The 19,725-nt window shown below is 40.3% G+C and overlaps 1 protein-coding gene across 3 annotated transcripts in view; it reads left to right on the top strand.

Annotated features, from left to right (window-relative positions):
- Positions 1-13,325: 13,325 nt before the first annotated feature.
- CNOT6L (CCR4-NOT transcription complex subunit 6 like) overlaps positions 13,326-19,725 on the top strand; it is a 100,224-nt gene continuing 93,824 nt past the window's right edge. Inside the window, exon 1 of one of the 3 annotated variants that reach the window (XM_087864058.1) lies at positions 13,326-13,519. Coding sequence is in view for 1 of the 3 variants with exons in the window: in XM_045790160.2 (XP_045646116.1) it covers positions 14,742-14,746 (5 nt within the window). In the remaining 2 variants the exon portion in view is untranslated. Of the gene's footprint in view, positions 13,520-14,142; positions 14,461-14,608; positions 14,747-19,725 lie in introns of those variants that run through there. The other 2 variants (XM_045790170.2, XM_045790160.2) reach the window with 2 other exon arrangements.

Below are 19,725 nucleotides of genomic sequence, written 5' to 3' on the forward strand. Positions count from 1 at the left end.
ACAGTTAGTATACAAAATATATAAAGAACTTAAACAACTCAACACCCAAAAAACAAATAATCCAAATTAAAAATGGGCAGAAGACATGAACAGACATTTTTCCAAAAAAGACATACAGATGGCCAATGGACACATGAAAAGCTGCTCAACATCGCTCATCATCAGGGAAATGCAAATCTAAAACTACAATAAGATATCACCTCACACCTGTCAGAATGGCTAAAATCAACAACACAAGAAACAACAGGTATTGGCAAGTATGTGGAAAAAGGGGAACCCTCATGTGCTGTTGGTGGGAATGCAAACTGGTGCAGACAGTGAGGAAAATAGTATGGAGTTTCCTCAAAAAGTTAAAAAATAGAACTACTCTATGATCCAACAATTGCACTACTGGATATTTATCCAGAGAATTCAAAAACACTAATTTGAAAGGATACATGCACCCCAGTTTATAGCAGCATTATTTGCAATAGCCAAATTATGAAAGCAATGCAAGTGTCCATTGACTAATGAATGGATAAGGAAGATGTGGTGTGTGTGTGTGTGTGTGTGTGTGTGTGTGTGTGTGTGTGTTTGTAATGGAATATTATTCAGCCATGTAAAAAAGAAATCTTGGCATTTGCAATACATGGATGGAGCTAGAAAGTATAATGCTAAGAGAAGTCAGTCAGAAAAAGACAAACACCATATGATTTCACTTATATATGGAACTAAGAAACAAAACAAATGAGCAAAGGAAAGAAAAAGAGAGAGAGAGAAACCAAGAAACAGACTTTCAATTACTAGAGGAGAGGTGGGTGGAAGGATGGGGTGATGGGGATTAAGGAGGACACTTGTGTTGAGCATGGGTTGATATATGGAAGTGTTGAATCACTATATTGTACACCTGAAACTAATATAACACTATATTAACTGGAATTAAAAAGACACTTAAAAAAATAACATAAGATCAAGTGAAAAAAGAAAATTTCAAAGCATCACCTATGGGTTGATCCCATTTTTATAAACAAACAAAAGACACAAGAACTCACACTCTTTCCCCTGTAATAACTTATGGAATCACAGTGACCCACTGAAGAGGCCTCTTATGTGCTCTATAGTTTGGTAGCATTTTGATAAATAATTTGTGTGCTTAATTTTAATTGGAGAATTATAGAAATGTATTGTTTAGGTTCCCAGGAATCACATAGGAAACAAAATGTGGGTTCTAATCTTGGCTTTATTTTATAAATGTGTTTCTTTATCTGAAAAACCTAAGACCTAGGGATCCATTATCAATAAAAAGAATTCCAGCTTTCTGGTCCTATTGTTATAAGCACTTCCCCAAGTATGGTGCATGGAACACTGATACAATAGGACACTTACAGGTCTTAAGTAAATAGGGTTCTGTCATCAATATATTTGAGAAAGCACTGGTTTAAATGAAATTAGACATGTTCCCTTAGGTAAGACTTTTCACTTTTTTTTGGTTCAGTTTAAGGGTATTGTGAGTTTTCAAGAGAAGTACAGTAGTAGCATTTCCTCTACATAATTTGCCACAGATTTTTCCCTTTCCCTAAACCCTGAGAATTTCATGGAAGTAGTGTTCTGTATAGCTGGTGTTAGAATATACTAATTGAAGGTCTTGTACATTTTAGAAAGTTTTTATTTTCAAAGGACTGAGTCCCCATGGTTAATTTTCAGGCATTATAACAAGCAATGAGGGAAATTGTTTTGTGTAGGGATTCTCTTAAATCACATCGTATGTTGGAATCCTAACTTGCAAGTTTAGGCCAACAGAAAGAAGAAACTGAAAAAGTTAACAAAAGAACACAAATTAAAAAAAAAAAAAAAAGCACGGGGCGCCTGGGTGGCTCAGTCAGCTGGGTGTCCAACTCTCACTTTTGGCTCGGGTCATGATCTCAGGGTGTTTGGATTGAGCTCCGGGTTGGGCTCTGCACTTGTCCTTCTCCCTCTGCTCCTCCCCTTACTCATGCTCTCTCTCCCTCTCTCTCTCTCAAATAAAATCTTAAAAAAAAAAAAAGAACACAAATGAAAATGTGTGATGAGCATGAATCATTTTAGAACGAGAGAGTGAAATAGAAGCTCTTTTCACACTAGAAGACTGTTCTATTTCATAAAATCAGTCCAAAAAAGCAGGCTTGGCTGGTCTATTCAGTTTAAAATATTATATCTGAAAGTTGCTTATAGAAAAATAATACAATGTAGATATGGAGCACAGTCTAGATATACACAGAATATAATATTATAGATGGAAAAATAAATAGGAAAAAATTCAATGATTTGAAATATTAGATATATTGTGCTTTCCCGGTTATTTGGGGGTTTGGGCCACCAGTATAGACAAGCTAAATAAAAAAGTGGAGTATAATTCTGGAAAGAACACAAATGACAAATTTATCTCTGTTGCAGAAAATAGCATAATCTCTTTAATGATTATTTTAAAGGTCAACTGGTAGAAGTTTGCCAAAATTGTTTTGTGTAGGTGTATCAGCAGTTGGTTTTAGTTAAAAAAAGAAAACAACCCAAAACCCAAACCCTAATGTTTAGCATTTAAAGAGTTATTCTAGATTATATAAATGTCATATTTCAAAATGTAAATTATTTAATGTGTGGAATATCTGATGCAAAATTTTAACATCTAGTTTATTTGCTCTGCCATACAATGTACTTCTGGGCCACAGTTTCCCACAGGAGATGGTGTATAAAAACTAAATTTAATAATATACAAAGTAAAACTTAATCATGAGGGTAAGTCTATCATCCAAATAAAAACAAAACAAAATAGTCAGATAATGGAGTCTGAAACCAAATTAATGATTAACTAACATATAAAATTCTTAAGGACAACACCAATACTGAAGTCTACATTTTACCAGACAGTTATTAAGTCTCTACCTGCACAAGTCATTGAGCGACACTTCCGGGTGGGTGAAGGGAATGTCATCACTCTAATCCAGGGTCCACATCAATATTATTTATTGTGAGTCAACCAGATAATATGCGTCGTCTGATGAGAGGCAATATGGTATTCAGAATGTACCTATGAAGTATGCTAGCCAAAAATATTTACTTTGAATCCATTAAAACCTTACATATAACAGCCAATTTACAAAAAAAACCAAAACAAAACAAAACAAAAAACCCACAAAAAACAAACAAAAAAACCTCACAGGGAACAGTGGAATAAACCAAATGATAATACAAGGAAGAAATCAGACAAATCAGAAAGTGTGATGTTCTCCAGGATAATTGTCCCAGTTCCTTCAAGTCAAGGTCATAAAAAAGGGACAGTACTAGATAAAGAGAGACTTAGCCATATCAACTTAACGTAATGTGTGGTCCCGGATTGGAGACTAGTTTGGACAAACCAGCTCTGAAGGACTTTTTTGTGTCATTAAGGAATTTTTAAGACTATATTCTATGTGTTAGATAAAAGAAAATATTTACTAAAATAGGTGGACATCATTGGCTGATAAAACCAGGCTACAAAACAGCATACACAGTATGAGTTCATTTACTTTACAAATATATAGAGAGAACTAGGAAGACATACATCACTAAGGTGTTAAATGTAGTGGAAATGTAACGTTTTTACTTGTGTTTGTCTATATTTTCTACAATGCAAATTCATTAATAAAGGGCTATTAACAATAACAAAATATATGGCCCTCAAGGAAATGAGTTTCCCTATGCCTTACCAGGCTTTATATTAGAAAGGGAATTTGACAAAAGCTAAGATTTTCCTGGGTCTTGATTCTACAGGTGAATTCTGGACTTCTGGTCTCATGTAAAATGTTTCTGTCCCAACCCATTCCTATCCCCCGTTCTTCTATCACTCAAATACTTCTGAGAGCCTTTCACAATTTAAGAGTAAACTCTTCTTGTCTCCTAAAGACACGCAGAGAAAAGGATTAGGCTTCTTTCCCCATTTTAGGAAATGCTGGATGAAACTCTTTTTCCGTTGGGCCCCTTACTCACTGGTGCCCCGAGGACAGAGGAGTGGCAAACCAGGTGGGCTAGAGCTTGACATCCACTAAGCACAGTTTACTGGGGGGTAGGGCTTCTGGGTCTAAAGTGCAACTCTGCACTTCTAATTTTTTTTTTTTAATATCAGATGGAGGAGATCAGGTTTCTAGCTCCGATATGCTAGCTGGACATCTGGGACAGAGCCTCATCAGTACCACATTCCATGAGGACGCGGCCTGTTATCCTCCCTGTCTTCCACCTGTGCCGCCAGTCCACCGTTCTCTCTCCTGCTGTTGCAACTTCTCACATGCAATGGGGTAAGTCAGCCAACCAGCCATCTTCCTTTCTGTGGGAAGAAACTTTGGTCTCAGCCCAATAATGCAGCTAGTTCAACAATCTCTTTGGCATAGCAGGGGACATATTTTTAGAGGCTATACTAAATGTACTTTGTGGACAGGGAAAATCCCAGAAAAGTGTAACTGGTTTCTGAAAGAAATATAAAAATGCTTCATAGGCATTTCATAGAAATTTTAGAGCACAAGAAGTATCCATTCCTCAAGACACTTTAGGAAAATTATGGTACTATGCATGCTTTCAGAATAACATGCCAAGTAGTATAATCTTGATAAAATGCATCTGTTTTTCTACCTCTTTGTTTCTTAATGCAGTCCTACTTCCCTATTAAATATTGTGATATTTTAATTAAAAAGCATATAATCAAAATAAAAACAAAAATCAATTCTGAGGTTGAACATCTACATTCTTTTAGAAATTTGGGATTTCATAGAAATTTCTTATCTGAAAAATCATCCCTATAGCAACTGACTATAACTTTATTCACAGATTCACATATCAGTGTGGGGCCTGGATTGATGTTATATAATCTATGATTTCCATCTCTGGCTCATGCTTGGTACACAGAATTGTAGGTTGCCCTGAAAAATGAGAACAAGAAAAACAAAAAAGCATATCCTCCTCAACGCAGTTAGCACGAGAACACAGTGACATTTAATATTTTTGGTAAAGCAGTTATATGGGTCAACCCATGCATTAGCATGTAGTTTGTTCTATCCACCAAAAGAGTTGGTCAGGTAAAAATATTAACTTATCAGACAATTATAAATCCTGCACTATCAAAGGAAAGGAGTAAGGAAGAAAAAAGTGAGGTTAGGTGGGTAGGTTTGTTCTGGGGAACTGATTAGGGTGTGTTATCAGAAAACAAGGTATTATAGCTCATAAAGAAGAAATTCATGGCAGGAAGAGAGCCAAAAGAGACATAACTTCTTTTAACCATTTATTTGTCTTGGTTTAATAATGTAATTGTAAGACATAATAATATATAGCATTATTATTATTATTTTTCATAATATTTGTACTTGGTCTCTTCACCTTTAAGTTATTCAGGGTATGTAATGTCTTGATTTTACTCCACTGTTTTTGATAGATGAAGAGGCTGGGAAATGACAATCCTGGCAAATTGTCAAAGGTAGTGAAAGTATTTAAGGACGGAATTGGAAGTAGAACACATCACTCCTGCCTCTTAATTCAGTGCAAACAGATGTGTGTATTTCCACAATTTCTCAAGCTCTGGTTACCTGGAGATTTCTGGTGAAGAATTTCTTGAAGTAAACACATGCTTTAAGTATTTTCTACTTGTGATTATGTCTTTTAATTGTGTCAGTGTGTTTTTTTTAGTGTGTTTTGTTTTTATGATTTTTACTTCTGATAAAATGTAATGGAAGAAAGTATATTAACTGCTCCTTGAAGATGTCTTTGAAAATTCACATGATGACTCAAAATAATATAACTCAGCACAAGCCTGTACACTATATTTATTTAGTCAAGAAACATTGAGTGTCTACTCTGGTCAGGCTTAACAATTTCTGTGTCACTTGTTTTTATGCCAGCCTTGCAAGTACATATTGTACTTATGTTTCAGATGAGGTTAAGCAATTTGGTATAGTGAGAGGCAGAGCCAGAATTTGTATCCTGTCTTGACTCAAATCTGTCTTACTCCAAAAGCCATAGGACTTTTACTATACCAAATAAAACGTCAGAATCCCTTCTCTCAAAGTGCTGTGGTATTCAGATGAGGAGGGAGATACATCTGGTTGCGGGGCGTATATCGAGTAAAGCCGAGAAGTGGAAGCCAAGAACTATGTCAAACAAAGGTACAGAGTGGGAGTCAGGGCATATGCAGGGAACCAGTTTGGATGTAATTTAGGGTGAGTGAAGGAAAATGTGCTAAGTTTGGAAAGGTGTCTGAATCCAGGTTCTAAAGATCCTTGAACAAAAGGCAGTGGGGAGCCTTTACTAATTACCATTGGCTGAGAAATACAGGTATGAATACAAAACACACAGCCCTAAAACTTAAATGGCAACAGGGTGAGGAGTATCACCCTCTTCTTAAGGGGACATTTTTCTTTTTTAATTTATAAAGGGTAAGAGAATCCTTCTACTTGACAACTCAGAATTTATATAAAGAGTGTTCAGTGTACCAAAATAAACTCTACTGACCTTTTATAAAGCGAGAGATTGATTGATTATTGGTTTCAAAAAACAGACCATGAAAATTTTATTGAAAGTGTCTTGCTTTAATTTAGATAAACATAATTTTAAGTTTGCTTTGTTAGAGTTTAAACTTTTAGTTATAAAACTCAGTGCAATGCCTTAACTGTATTTCTTTGGACTCATCAACCCTCCAGCGTTGAACTGATGGATTGTATGTTTGCTGCACCTGTCCTGAAGCGTCCCAGCATATTATTTATGGTGGCAGTGTGTGTAACTGAAACGCTTTTCCCCAGCTTCCTGGGGAAGTGCTAGTTGTGTCCTATTATGAAGTTTGGGCCAATGAAATCTAAGGAAATATTTTTTCACTGGGCCTTCTAGAAAAGTGCTTAGAGATGGGGGTAATTTTTGCCCTTCTAGGAGAATGGACGGGATGGCTGGAATCCATGGCCATATCTCAGATAACCTCTTTGGTACCTTTGAACAGAATAGAAAGAAACACCAGTCCTTTCGGATTCATTAGGAAAGAGTTCCTCTTCTGGGCAGCTGCATTACCTTGCAGTATATAGATCCCTCTCACTTCTTTGTCAGGTGCCTTTGCAGTAAATAAAGTGCACAGCCATAGGAGGTGGTTCTGACAGCTGTATTGGACGCTGAGGCAGGAAACGGAGCCATGTTCTAAGGACAGCAGGGAGGAGAAAAATCCCTGCTGAACATAGATGTGCCATTTCAGCCCTGAATCAACTACTCCAATACTTCTTTTATGTGAGAGAAAAATAACATTTATTTTAAGTTACTGTTATTTCTGATTTCTTGTATAGCAGCTAATTGCTAGTAAATTAAGATCAAATGGTTTGGTTTAAGAAGTGCTACCAGTAATTAATTAATTATACAGATGTTTCTTGAGCATTATGTATCACTCTGTGATGTGCTAGGAATAAAAACAGGGCTTAAAATCTAGGATGTGAAAGACAGATGCATACTAACATAGATAATTACAGTATGCCATGACATGGTCACTCAGTTCGCATTTTGCATATAGACATCTGGCCAAAAAGTGAGTGCGGGCTGGGCTCTGATAGACTGCATTCACGCAGACAGGGTATCTTTTCTAGTTCATCTACACAAATGAGATGTCTCATTTTAAAGACTATGATTCAACCAAGAATAATGCCTTATCGTTCAATGATTTCCAAACTTAATTAGCAGCACTTAGCCTTCTTTGAAAGAACCGTCATGCAGGGGCGCCTGGGTGGCTCAGTCAGTTGGGTGTTTGCCTTTGGCTCAGGTCATGATCTCTGGGTCCTGGGATCGAGCCCCATGTCGGGCTCCCAGCTCAGTGGGAAGTCTGCTTCTCCCTCTCCCTCTGTCTCTCCCCCTGCTTGTGCTCTCTCTCTCTCTCTCCCAAATGAATAAATATTAAAAATAAAAAAAAAGAAAGAAAGAACCCTCATGCAGAAACAATGTTTTAGTCCGGATGTTTTGGTTGTAGAGGTCTAGCTCAAATTAATTTAGATGTGGAAGAGAATTTATTAGTTAGTTTAAACACATACATTGTAAAAAAGTGGGCATAGTGTGCTAAGGAAATAATACATAGTAGGGCTTTTGGAGATGGCTCCACAAAGGAAGTGATGCTGGAGCTAAAGCTTGAAAGATGATCTGAAGAGGACAAGAGCACACCATGCTGAGTAAGTAGCTTGTGCAAAAACATCTGAAAGAGCATGTCCCGTTTTGGAAATAAGTGGTTCATTAAAAGCAGGGGTGAGAGAGAGAGGCCGATAGTTAATGGCCTCAGGTGGTGGTAGTAAAAGAAAGGCAGATCATTAAGGGCCATATATGCTGGTGAAATTGGCTTTTCGTTTATAAATTATGGGAAGTCATCGAAAGATATTAAAAAGTAGAGTAAAATGAATAGAATGTGTATTAGAAGGATGCTGGGATTATACTTAGTAGGGACGCCTTAATAGACAAAATGCAAAAACTCAGGCAAGAGGAGACAGTCTGACTTAAGACATTAGCAGGTCACTGGGATGGAGGGAATAGATTAATGAAGGTAGTAGGTCAAATTGGTAGATTGTGGCGATGATGGGAGAGAAAAGTTAAGAATGATTGCTAGGATTCTGCATTGGGAAACCATTCATATGATTACATGACCATTAACATGGTGATACCATTTTTTTCAAAAGACTTTATTTACCTACCTAGAGAGAGACAGTGTGCAAACAGGGGGAGGGGCAGAGGGAGAGGGAAAGAGAGAACCCCAAGCAGACTCTGCACTGAGAGTGGAGTCCCACCCAGGGCTTGATCCCATGAATCTGAGATTAACACCTGAGCAGAAATCAAGAGTCTCTTAACCTTCTGAGCCACCCAGTGCCTCACGGTGGTACCATTTTTAATGAGAGAGGGTCACACAAGTACGGGAATAGATGTTGGGAAGAAAGACAGGAGCTCATTTTTAAGCATACTGATCTTGAAATATGTACAGACTGTCCAGGTGGAGATACCCAGGAGGAAATTGACAATGTAGGTCTAAATGTGTGGAGAGAACTCTGGATTGGAAATGTAGACTGGAAATTATAAGCTTAAAGATGGTAGTTAAAACCTGTAGATCTGACCATCTTAGACTCAAAGAGTGTGTTTGGGTCCAATATGAAAAACGTTTGAGAGGCTTAAAGAGGAAAACACATCTATTATGGCCTCCATACAGGCAAATAGCTTCCTACTAAGCAGTCAGTAAGTGAAATTGCCACTGTTGTGATTTATTCTTTTAGATTAAGTTTGTTTCTCTAAGTAATTGGCTCTTAAAAATACCATTGGGAGGAATTAAACAGGTGACAGGATAGTGTAATGAAGAGAACAACTGAGCAAGATACCTAGAGATCAGTTTCTAACACTGACTTTGCCATTGACTGCCTGTGTGATGTTTAGCAAGTCACTGCTTTGGTTCCTCATGTGGAAAATGAGGAATTAGGACAAGGAGACCTTCAACATTTGGTAGACTATGATTCAACCAATAATAACGTCTTATAGTTTAGTTCAGTGACTTTCAAACTTACTTAGCAGCAGTTAGCCTTCTTTGAAAGAACTTTCATGCAGAAACACCATGTATTAGGATGTTTTGGTTGTGAGGTCTGACTCAAGTTAGTCTAGAAGTAGAAGAGAATTTACTAGTTAATTTAACCACACTATGTGAAAAAGTGCAGTTGGACCCCGTGAATGACTGGCACCTCAGATTGGTGCACCACTAGGACTTGCTCTACTTTCATCTCTGTGTAATGGCTTCATTCTACACAAAGCAGTATGTGGCCACTTGTCATTATCAAGACTTCCTCCTTTCCTCAGACTGCCACTGTAGTGGGATAGCCCTTCTTTCCTTAGTTCCACCTGAACACATGCTGGGAAAGAGCTCTCCTTGCTTTGGCTTGAGTCATATGCCCACCCTGCAGCCAAGAAGTGGGGGGACAGAGCTGCAGCTGCCACTAGAGTCACCTATTTATGGAACAGGCAGGAATAGTTTCTCCAAAAGAAAGTCTGTAGGAAAAGGAAAGTTACCAGGAAGACAAATAGATGGTCAATATGTAAAACAGAAACTTTCTAGTTGAAGTCCCACCTACCTGGTCCCCTCTGTACCCTAGGTGGTTTCTGAAGTATACCTTTGAAAACCCCATGAGGATCCTTGGAATATAGTATTAACATAATCGATTTTATTGTTTGGATAGCATGCCAGGTGCCCGCCAAGTCCTTGACTAACTGAAGTTCTAGATATTTACTGATGACAGTAGTGCTTAACTAGAAAATTTCTGGAATAAGGGAAGTACTAGAAAGAGTGGTGCTGATGTTAATGGGGCTGGGGTGGAGATTCTGAATATTCAGGGATAAAGGAACTTGAGATGGGAAGTACAGAAAGAAAGAGGAGGCAGGAGGGCACCAAGATGAACTTTGCCTGCTTTGCCATTTTATCTAGGACTAACATGTCATATGGCACACTATACAATGGTGGAAAATGTTCATCTTTGGCCAAGGTGGTGGGACGGTCCTTGGTGTGATCCATAGTCATTCTAGAGAAAGGAATAAAGGGGAGGTTGATGGCAAGAGAGAGTTGGTGGACCTGGAGAGGGGCAGAGGCAGTAAGTAAAGACACCTTTCCTAGATGAATATACCCATGGTAGATGGTACCTCAAAAAATATTGGAAATAAAGTAATGAGGATACAGGGAGACAGAAGAGGAATAAGATAAGTTAAGATGGGAAGATGGAGAGGAATGTGGTTCAGTAAAGGTTAGAATATATCACTGGCATATAGTTTGGATGCCCTGTCAGGAGGTCTGGGGAGTAAAAATTCAAGATCATCTTGATTAGTACTTGTTTAAAAGTTGTACTAATGAGATCAAGTAAATTACATTTAATTATTGTATTAATTACATCTTACTAAATAAATGTGATACTTTTCTTGAAAAGTTATGTAGCTATTAATATAAATGTATTGAAATCAGTAAAATCAAATTTAATTCTTTATCAAATAGAAATAATGTTCTTAAATAAAAAACTTTAAACCTTTGCCTTTTGAGCAAGCTGTTCAGCAGAATTTCAGAAAAGAGATAAAAGAACATAGTTCTCAGGGATCTTATAGGCCCAGTTACCTATGCTACTGACAGAAAAAATATGGAGAGATCAGATATACTCAGATCAAAAATTAATTGCTAATTTGGAAAAGACACAGGTGGTCACTAGAACATCAAGTACTTTTTTTTAATGAATAATTCTGTAGTAATGCAAATAAACATAAGTGCTGTTTCAGAACAAATTGTACTTACACAGTGCTATTACAAACTTGGTCAAAAAGGCCTTACTTAAACCAGAAGCTTTCAATTGGATAAATCACTTTTCTTTAAAGAGAGACTTTTCTATCGTGTTCTTATTTTCAATCTTAAAAAAAAATTGCAATGTCTGACAAACATGAAAAATTCCCATGAAATGAGACATCAAAACAGGTTACCATTCTGTTGCAAACTTTGATCTACTGTAAAACTGCTTTTTAAAAATGGCTTAAGATGTTTGTTATTGGAATGTCTTTTGAATTGGAATCTTACGAGTTTTTTAGTATCAATGAAGACTTAATTTCTCAGCATCTATACAATGCCAACTATTCGAAAATTATTTCTCTGATCTCAGTCTCATAGCAAATGAGAAAAACAATTTGTTTTTTGGATGATATAATTATACTTATTAATATATAAAAGTTTTGCTTTCTATTTTTTTTTTTGGTGAGTCAATACATTTGCTATGGTATAAAGAGAACATTCTGAGAGTAGAGATTATTTAAATTTAACCTGCATTCAATTGGCTTTTTTAAATTAAAAAACCCACCTACTATTCTTAACTCCAAATGTCACAATACAATTATTCAACGGATTGTGATCATTTACTATACAAAATTTAGATACCAGCAATGAACATTCCCCACATAAAGCAGAGCTTCAGGACCAGCAAACCACACCACTTATTAGTGCTTCCTTAACATCCGCAAAGGCTATCCCCTCTTTCCTCACCCCAGTCACTACTTGCTAGTCAGCCTGTGAGAGTGACGGACATTATATGGCTCAAGTAAAATACCAGTGCCATCAGCCTTATCCTCCTGGGTATTGTTGTGACTATTAATTTTGTGTTACCTTTCATAATTTCATTTCTGGTTGTTCTGTGAGAATTTCCTGTTTAGTCTGTTTCCCCTACAACCATTGTGAGCTACTTAAGAATAGGGACTATATATGCTTATCTTTGTGTTTCTGAGGCTAAATACAATGTCTGGAACATAATATCCCCTCCACAGATCTTTATTATATATAAATCGATAGCTAGGAATTTATATATCTACAGGTATTTGAAGAAGCTTTAATCTTTGAGGATATGCCATCATCACATTTATATTTTTCAGGTGTTTATTTTCCTTTTCTCTTCCACAGTTCGGGAAAGAGTGTGTTCCAAAGAGAAGTGTTGTGGTAAAAGCCCATTCAGGCAGGTTTACTATTCTGGGCTCCTGAAGTGCCTCCTTTCTTTGTTACTTACAAAGTTAGAGATAACTATTCATATATGTCAGACTAGAGTGAAGATAGCTGGGAATGAGTGAGGATTCATCCAGGATTAAGGCCATTTTGACACCTATTACAGAAGCTGGAATGGGGGTGCTAGAGAGGGAAACAAACTTAACACGGTTGGAAAAGAAAGTAGCCCACAGTCTTCTATGTCCTAAGGGGCTTCTTCAATCACTCACTTTCTGGTGACAAAAATGAAAGTGGTGCAATTGTTCTTTTGCAATGGCGGACTCTTAATATCTGATCAGTTCTGGCTAAATGATGATTTGTATGTACCACACCTTCCCCCCAGGAAATGAAGGCCTTTGGCATTCAGTAATAAGGCCTAATTAATTGCAACCAACACAACATGCTTAGTATGCTAAACAACACCCCTGTGGGAAAAAAACAAAACAAAACAACGCTGCTAATATACCCTTATGTTGCTTGATTAAGTACGCAAGCCCGGAGCATGCACCGAGAGATTGTGCAAAACTGCAACAGCAGTATTCTGCCTCTAGAGCTGGTATAATTTTTGGACTACCGGTGGTAAAAAGCAGAAGCTGACCCACAAAAACATAATTAAACGCCAGAAACTTAAAAATGTCAAGGCCACATTCACCAAGTAAATGTTACTCTTCCTCGTTCACGTTTTGATGTTTTCATTCCGTCGGGGGCCACTGCCAAGCAAACGTAATTCTATCGCGAGAATGGAGAATTAGCAAATAAATAGGACGGGAATTATCGCAGAGCTTTACAGGTTCTTTTATTTACCTTTCGCGACACAACTTACAGATGTTTTACGTTAAAAAAAAAAAAAAAAACCACCCATCGAAGATGTCAGGAAACCTTTCCTTCCGTCTCTTCACCTCACCTGGCGTCTCATTAGCTACCCAGACCAGCGCTCAGCTTCGCAGTCAGGCAGCCTCTGGCGAGCATGCAGTAAACAGCGCCGAGTCCAGGCACGAACACAGGGTAAGGAGGGTTCGCCAGTCTCTTCCCCACCATAGCTTTGTGGACGTGGATTTTTGATCCCCTACCAGTCTTCCCAGCTCTGCTCGTCACTCAAGCCAAGAAAAGAGAGTAAAAAAGCGGTAAGAGTAAAGGAGAAAATGGGTAAGACTCCTGGCAGCCACGCGCGCACGCGCGCCAACATCAAGCGCGGAGACCAGGGGGCGGGGCCGAGTCTCAGCGCTGGAGCTCCGCCTCTTTCCCCCCTTACCCCCCTCCCGCGTAGGGGAGTGACTGACTCTCGCCAGCCACTCCACGTCAATCAACCCTCCTCCTTCTCGCACTCTCTGCACCTTGTTATTAATCTCAATACCGATATCGCGCGGACGCCTCTCCCCCGGCCCTCGGGGGTGTGAACGTGTGTGAGCGAGAACGAAGGCACCGAAAGCTGGCGTCTCTGTGCGGCAGCTTTGGGCCCGGCAGCAGCAGCAGGCGCAGCAGCAACCCCTGCAGCGGCGGCAGCCCCAGCGCCAGGAGGCCAAGGCCAAGGCCAGGCTCTGCGCCGCTCTCGGAGTAATAGCCGCGGCTTCCTCCGGCGGGAGGCCTTCGCGTCGGCGGCCGCGGCCGCGGGGCCTCTCCTGAGCGCCCAGGGTCACCGTACCCGAAACCCGGCAGCGCGGCCCTCGTCCCCCTCCCCGCCCCCCGTCCGTCTCCTCGCTCCCGTCAGCCGTCCTCTTCGCCGCCGCCTCTGCTGTTCCTCAGGCGGCTCGGCCCGGCCCGCCCGCCCCGCGTCCCCTCCGGCCGGTGCCTCTCCCCCCGGCGGGCTGCCTGCATGTCTTTGCTGCCCTCAGCCCCGCCGCCACCGCCGCCGCCGCCTCCCCCGCCGCCGCAGCACCAGCACCAGCAGCAGCCGCCCCGCCGCCGCCGCCGCCGTCGCCGCCCGGACCCCGGCGCGCTGAATGCAGGTGAGGAGGGGGCTCAGGCCCTCCGCGACCCCAGGCCCGGGCGCCTTGCCCGCCCACCCCCCCGCGAGCGGGGTCCGGGCCCTGCCTGTCGCGGCGGCTTCCCTTCGGGGCGGGCGGGAGCGAGGCCCGCCCGTGGGTGTTTGTGTTTGCGTCTGCGGCCGCGGCTTCGGAGGGGAAGCATCTGTGGGGGCCTGGTGCGCGCGCGCGCGTGTTTGTGTGTGTGTGTTTCCCCTGCCGCGGGGAAATGGCTGCTGTTGCTCCTTCTGGGCCAGAAGAAGAGAATGAGGTAGAGTGTTTTTCTGCCTGCGAGTAGAATCGGGAGTGTTAGGACGAGGAGCGCGTCCCCGGGGAAATGTGGTGGGAGAGGGACAAATGTGCGTGTGGGTGTGCGAGTTGGGACTCTGGCGAGCGGGGAGGCGGCCTGAGGACCCAGAGCGAGTGGGTGTGTGTCGGGTGTGGGGCTGACCCGCGTTGCTGTCGGAGGCGGCGAAGGTTCCGGAGTGTGTGTGTGTGTTGGTGGGGGGGTCCGCGCCCGGGCCCGGGACTCTGGGGGCGGATTTCGTGTGTCCGGGACCCCCGAGTGGCTTGCCCCCCCCTGCCCCCCCGCCTTTTTGTGGCCGAGGCTCCGGTGCTTCGCAGGTGAGAGCTGCTCGGCTTCGGCCCGGCCGGGGAGGGTGAATGTGTGTGCGGCACGCGCACAGCAGTCAGGCCCGGAGAGCTGCCGGTCGGGGCCGCGCCGCTGTTCCCGGGCCCCGGCAGGAAGCGCGCCGGCCTGCAGCGCGGCCTAACCGCCTCGGCGCCCGCCCGCCAGCGCGCCAGCCTCCCGCCAGCCTCCTCGGACGCCTCCCGGGACGGCTCCCCGGACGCCGGGCCCGTGGGGGCCCAGGGCGCTGCCTGGGGCCTGGGCAGGTGAGGGTCGGAGGCGGGACGCGCGGATTGCCGTCGCCTCGGCCGCCTCCGCGTCTGCTGAGGAGAGGCGAAGGCATATTTTGGCGTTCGAACTGCAAGCTCTTCCCCTAGCCGGCGGTGGGACCCGAGGGAAAGTGAATCAAAGCAGTAAATCTCGGGAATACGCGGTGTTGAGATCCCTTCTCTTCATCTTTCCCTGAAGGCTGGGTGGAGGGACTAAGTATACGTTTTCAGTTTTCGTTGCAAATATTTTCTGTGGATAATATGTATGCAATTTTTAAGATAAAATTTTTCTTGAGAAGCGGGGGAAGAAATGGAACCTGGCTTCCCTGTCCTGTGGTGTTGGTGGGATTGGATCAATTTTGTGCATTTGAAATTGTTTTATCCTGCCTCCTAGGGGGAAAGGCGTGTACGCGCCGAGCTGAGGAGGTCGGTGAGGAAGAGGAAGTTACTGTAGCTGTCATCGTCCTTAACTCGGCCTATTTAGCTGTTTAGATGGATTGTGTTCAGGGAGTTTAGCTGAGCCGTTTGTACACGTTGGAAGCACAGTACTACGTTTTACTACCGTATTGCCTCTACTTATCTTAATTGTCAATCAGGATAGTCACGTACAAACAAGTTTTCACTCACAATCTCCCAAACCTAGATCGAATAGCCTTTATTGTCTACCCAGTGTGCTCCTGGAAAGCTATTTTGAGAGTAGTCTAAGCAAAACGGAACTATAATAAAGCTGCCATAGGTGTACAGTGCATTGTAGACCCAAATATAAATGGTATTTGCATAGATATTTGCTGATCTACTTTACTCCACCTTCTTTCCGTTTGCATTTAGTAAACTCACCTAGCTAAAACCCGATGGATAAAGTCATGATACAGATGTGATCTTTGCAGACCATGCTCTGTATAATGGCCAGATAGCTCTGTTTCTAAACCTAGTCTCACAAAGAAATGTTCCAGGCTGTTCACGGGGGAACAAGAATGGAGGGAAGAATAGGAGTGGAGAGCTGTTTTCTATGACCACTGCTGGAAAAAACAACAGATGTAGTTTAGTGGAAAAAAGGGCTTGTTTTACAGACCTCAGAACTCTGGCTGTGCCATTTTTCTTAGCTGTTTGACCTTAGCAAGTTACCTAATGTCTATAAACCTCAGTTTTCTCATTTGTAACAAGGAAATAATACATTTATAGTAAGGTGGTCCTGAGCATAGAATGAGAAAACATGTTTGGCACATAGTAGATGCTTAGTTAAATATTCCTCCTGCAGCCGTGCTTGTGGGCGCTGAAAAACATTTGTAAGTACAAATACCCATTTGATAACAGAGCAATATTATGTAACCGTAGGTTAAAAATCAAGACAATAGAACATTTCAGAGTCCTTTGATAATATATAGGGTATATATAAATAACTTTTAATGCTGTATTTTATGTCTTTCCTAGAAGTGAGACCGTCATTCAGGTGGCCTAGTATATTATAGAGACTATCTAGTCGTACTCCCCCCCCCCCCCCCCCCCCCGCCGTACTTTTGAGTAGGCTGTCTCACAGTTTCACTACTTTTTATGAATTCTGGCTGTGTAGCCCTGGAAAAAATTGTTTATGTTGTATATAGCACATATATGTTCCAATACAGTCAAGCATTAAAATGGATCAAGAAATTGTAACTTTAGTTTACCTTTATAGATTCACAAAGAGTAGTGCCCCAAAAAATTGCTGTGTAATTCTTTTAGTTCATGTTAACTGATTGGTAAACAAAAACCTCTTGGAATATTTTCCTGAATGGTTTAAGGAAAAATCCTCAATCAACTTTCAATAGTTTTCCATTTTCATTCTGTGTGGAGTCGTAAATGTGCTGTTCATTTAATTTTAATTGTATTGTGCTGGGGAAAAGTAATGATACTTTTAATGTAAAGGCAATAGAGAAGTTAACTGTTTTTTTTTTTTTTTTTGGTGAAGGCATGGTGAAGAGAATGTGGGAGGAGTTTCATTGTTTTAACTTTGTACTATCTCTGTTTACTAATGCTAGGTTTCCCATTTAGGCCTTATTTTTGTTTATATCAGCAATGTTAAACTTAAAAAAAAACCTGTAAAGCACTAAAATTTTAACACTTCTGTGAAGGATAGTAGGGAGAACTTTGTTAGAATGCAAAATGTGAGGGTTTTGTTAAAGTATGTGTCTTATGGGTATGTGTGCATTTACAGTGAACAGAATTATCTGCCATATGGTTGTATTTAAAGGAAGAATTCCTACCTTAAGAGTTATGATAATAAAATAAGTAAAGAAATAAATACACCAAACTTTTGGATCATTTTTAATACTTGAAGAACAATAAGATAGAAATGAACTACGCTTTTAACTAGGTAGATAGTAGATCTTATAAATTAGACATTATGAATTACAATGTTTTAAAACACTTCATAGTTTTTTAATTTGGGAAAATTGAGGAAAACATTTCTTTGTAATCATGAAAATATACTGAACTAAAATATTAAGACATGTGGACAGAAATTTATTAACAGTGGAACTGCTTATGCTATCATTGTTTAAAGTAATTATGTTACAACAAAATCAAGGTGGAAAATTGTTTAGATTTTAACATTTAATGTTACTTTAAAGGGCTTTTAAACAGTCTTTCCAGAATATCCCTTACAAATGTCTTTAATTAAGGGGAATTGAAATACTTGACTTTGTACATGTATTACTTTGGATAATGCTAATTAGGGTAATAAATACACCAGAATTTCAGTGGCTTAACACATGTAAGTTTGTATTTTGCTCACATGTAACAGTTCTTTGCAGGTGCTCCTGGTTAGCAGGCTTGTGGCTTTCCTCCATGTGGTATTTGAGGGACCCACACTCCTTAACATTTATGGCTCTAGCATTCTTTAGGGCCTTGGAGCCTTGCGTGTTACTTACAGGTCATCTCTTAAGAACTCTCAGACTTAAAGTGACAAACATCTGCCCACATTTGACTGGTGAGAATTTGTCACAGAGCCTTATTTGAATGCAAGGGGGATGGGAATGTAGTCCCCAGATGGTGGACAGCTTGGGGCATTTTGTGATGTTGTTTTAGATGGTAGCATATATTTATGAAATTATGTCAAAAAGGTGAGTTACAATATTTAAAAATTGCTGTCCATCTTCAAGGAGTAAAATTCGGGTGGTGGAAGTGGGGGGTGGTGAGAGAAGGAAGGAGTTAAAGCCACAAGAGGAGGAAGAGCTCTCTCCTCTGAGGAGTTTCAACTACAAGTGAAATCTAGCTTTTTAAAGATTCAGATTTTACAGAGAACACAACAATTGGATTTTATAACCTTTAGTAGATCTCTCCTTTACTATCTAGTTATCAACTGTCATTGTGGTCTGCTGGGTTCTGGCTGTTTGAGTTTTTCTCTCTGTACTTTGAAATCAGTTGACTTTGAATTTCAGTTTCTGGGTTACAGTTTCATGGGAAACACAGTTTTGAATTTTCACTTTCTCTTCAGGATAAAATATTATTACTTTATACTTTGAGGAAATATTTAGGTGGACCTTACTGTGTTTTGCTGTTTGCTGTTGCTGTTTTTGTAATTCTAAAGTCATTTTAATTAATATATGTGAGACTTCACTCAGAATAAAATTATCGAATAAACAACAAAGGTTTAATTATTAACTTGTGCTCACGTTTCATGATGAAAATACTACAACTTTCTTTGATTAACTGCACTAACAGTGAGCCTCTAATATTTTAAATGAATTTTATCTCTGGACAACTTTAATTTTAATTGAATCATAGCTTATTCTTTTATTACCTAGGATTATTGTAATGTGAAACTTTAGCTCTGTGTTCTCTTCTCCTTCACTTATTTTTATTCTGAACGGTTTGGTTGAGGATCTGAGGAGTTTTTATGTATATGTGTATTCCTCCAAAGGAAGACTTTTGAGTTGTCTTGTTAGCTTCTCCATGGTACATATTTTTAATATTTTGCATTTTGAAAATTCAAGCCCTTATTTGAGGGCCCATTATGTATTCATTATTATACTTGGTTCTGAAATATGAAAGAAGTAGAAGAAACCCTTGCAAAGCTTGTAGATGATGAGGAAAGAGAGAAAACATATAATTTAGTTATTTCAGAACAATGAATGAACAACCCCAAGTCATTACAGTATAAACTGTTTGCATACATTCTGAGAGGGAGTAACATGAAATGGAATGGTGGGTGGGTCAGGGACTACTTAAAAAATTGACAGGTTTTTTTTTTTTTTTTGGTTAACAGCTTTTTTGAGATAGAATTCACTTACCATAGAAGTAGCCTATTTAAAATATGTAATTCAGTGGTGTTTAGTATATTCACAGTTGTGCAGCCATCATCATAATTTTAGAACA

This window comes from Ursus americanus, chromosome 8, assembly GCF_024610735.1.
Source record: "Ursus americanus isolate L20-20 chromosome 8, mUrsAme1.1.p, whole genome shotgun sequence".
In the NCBI taxonomy this organism is placed as follows: Eukaryota; Metazoa; Chordata; class Mammalia; order Carnivora; family Ursidae; genus Ursus; species Ursus americanus.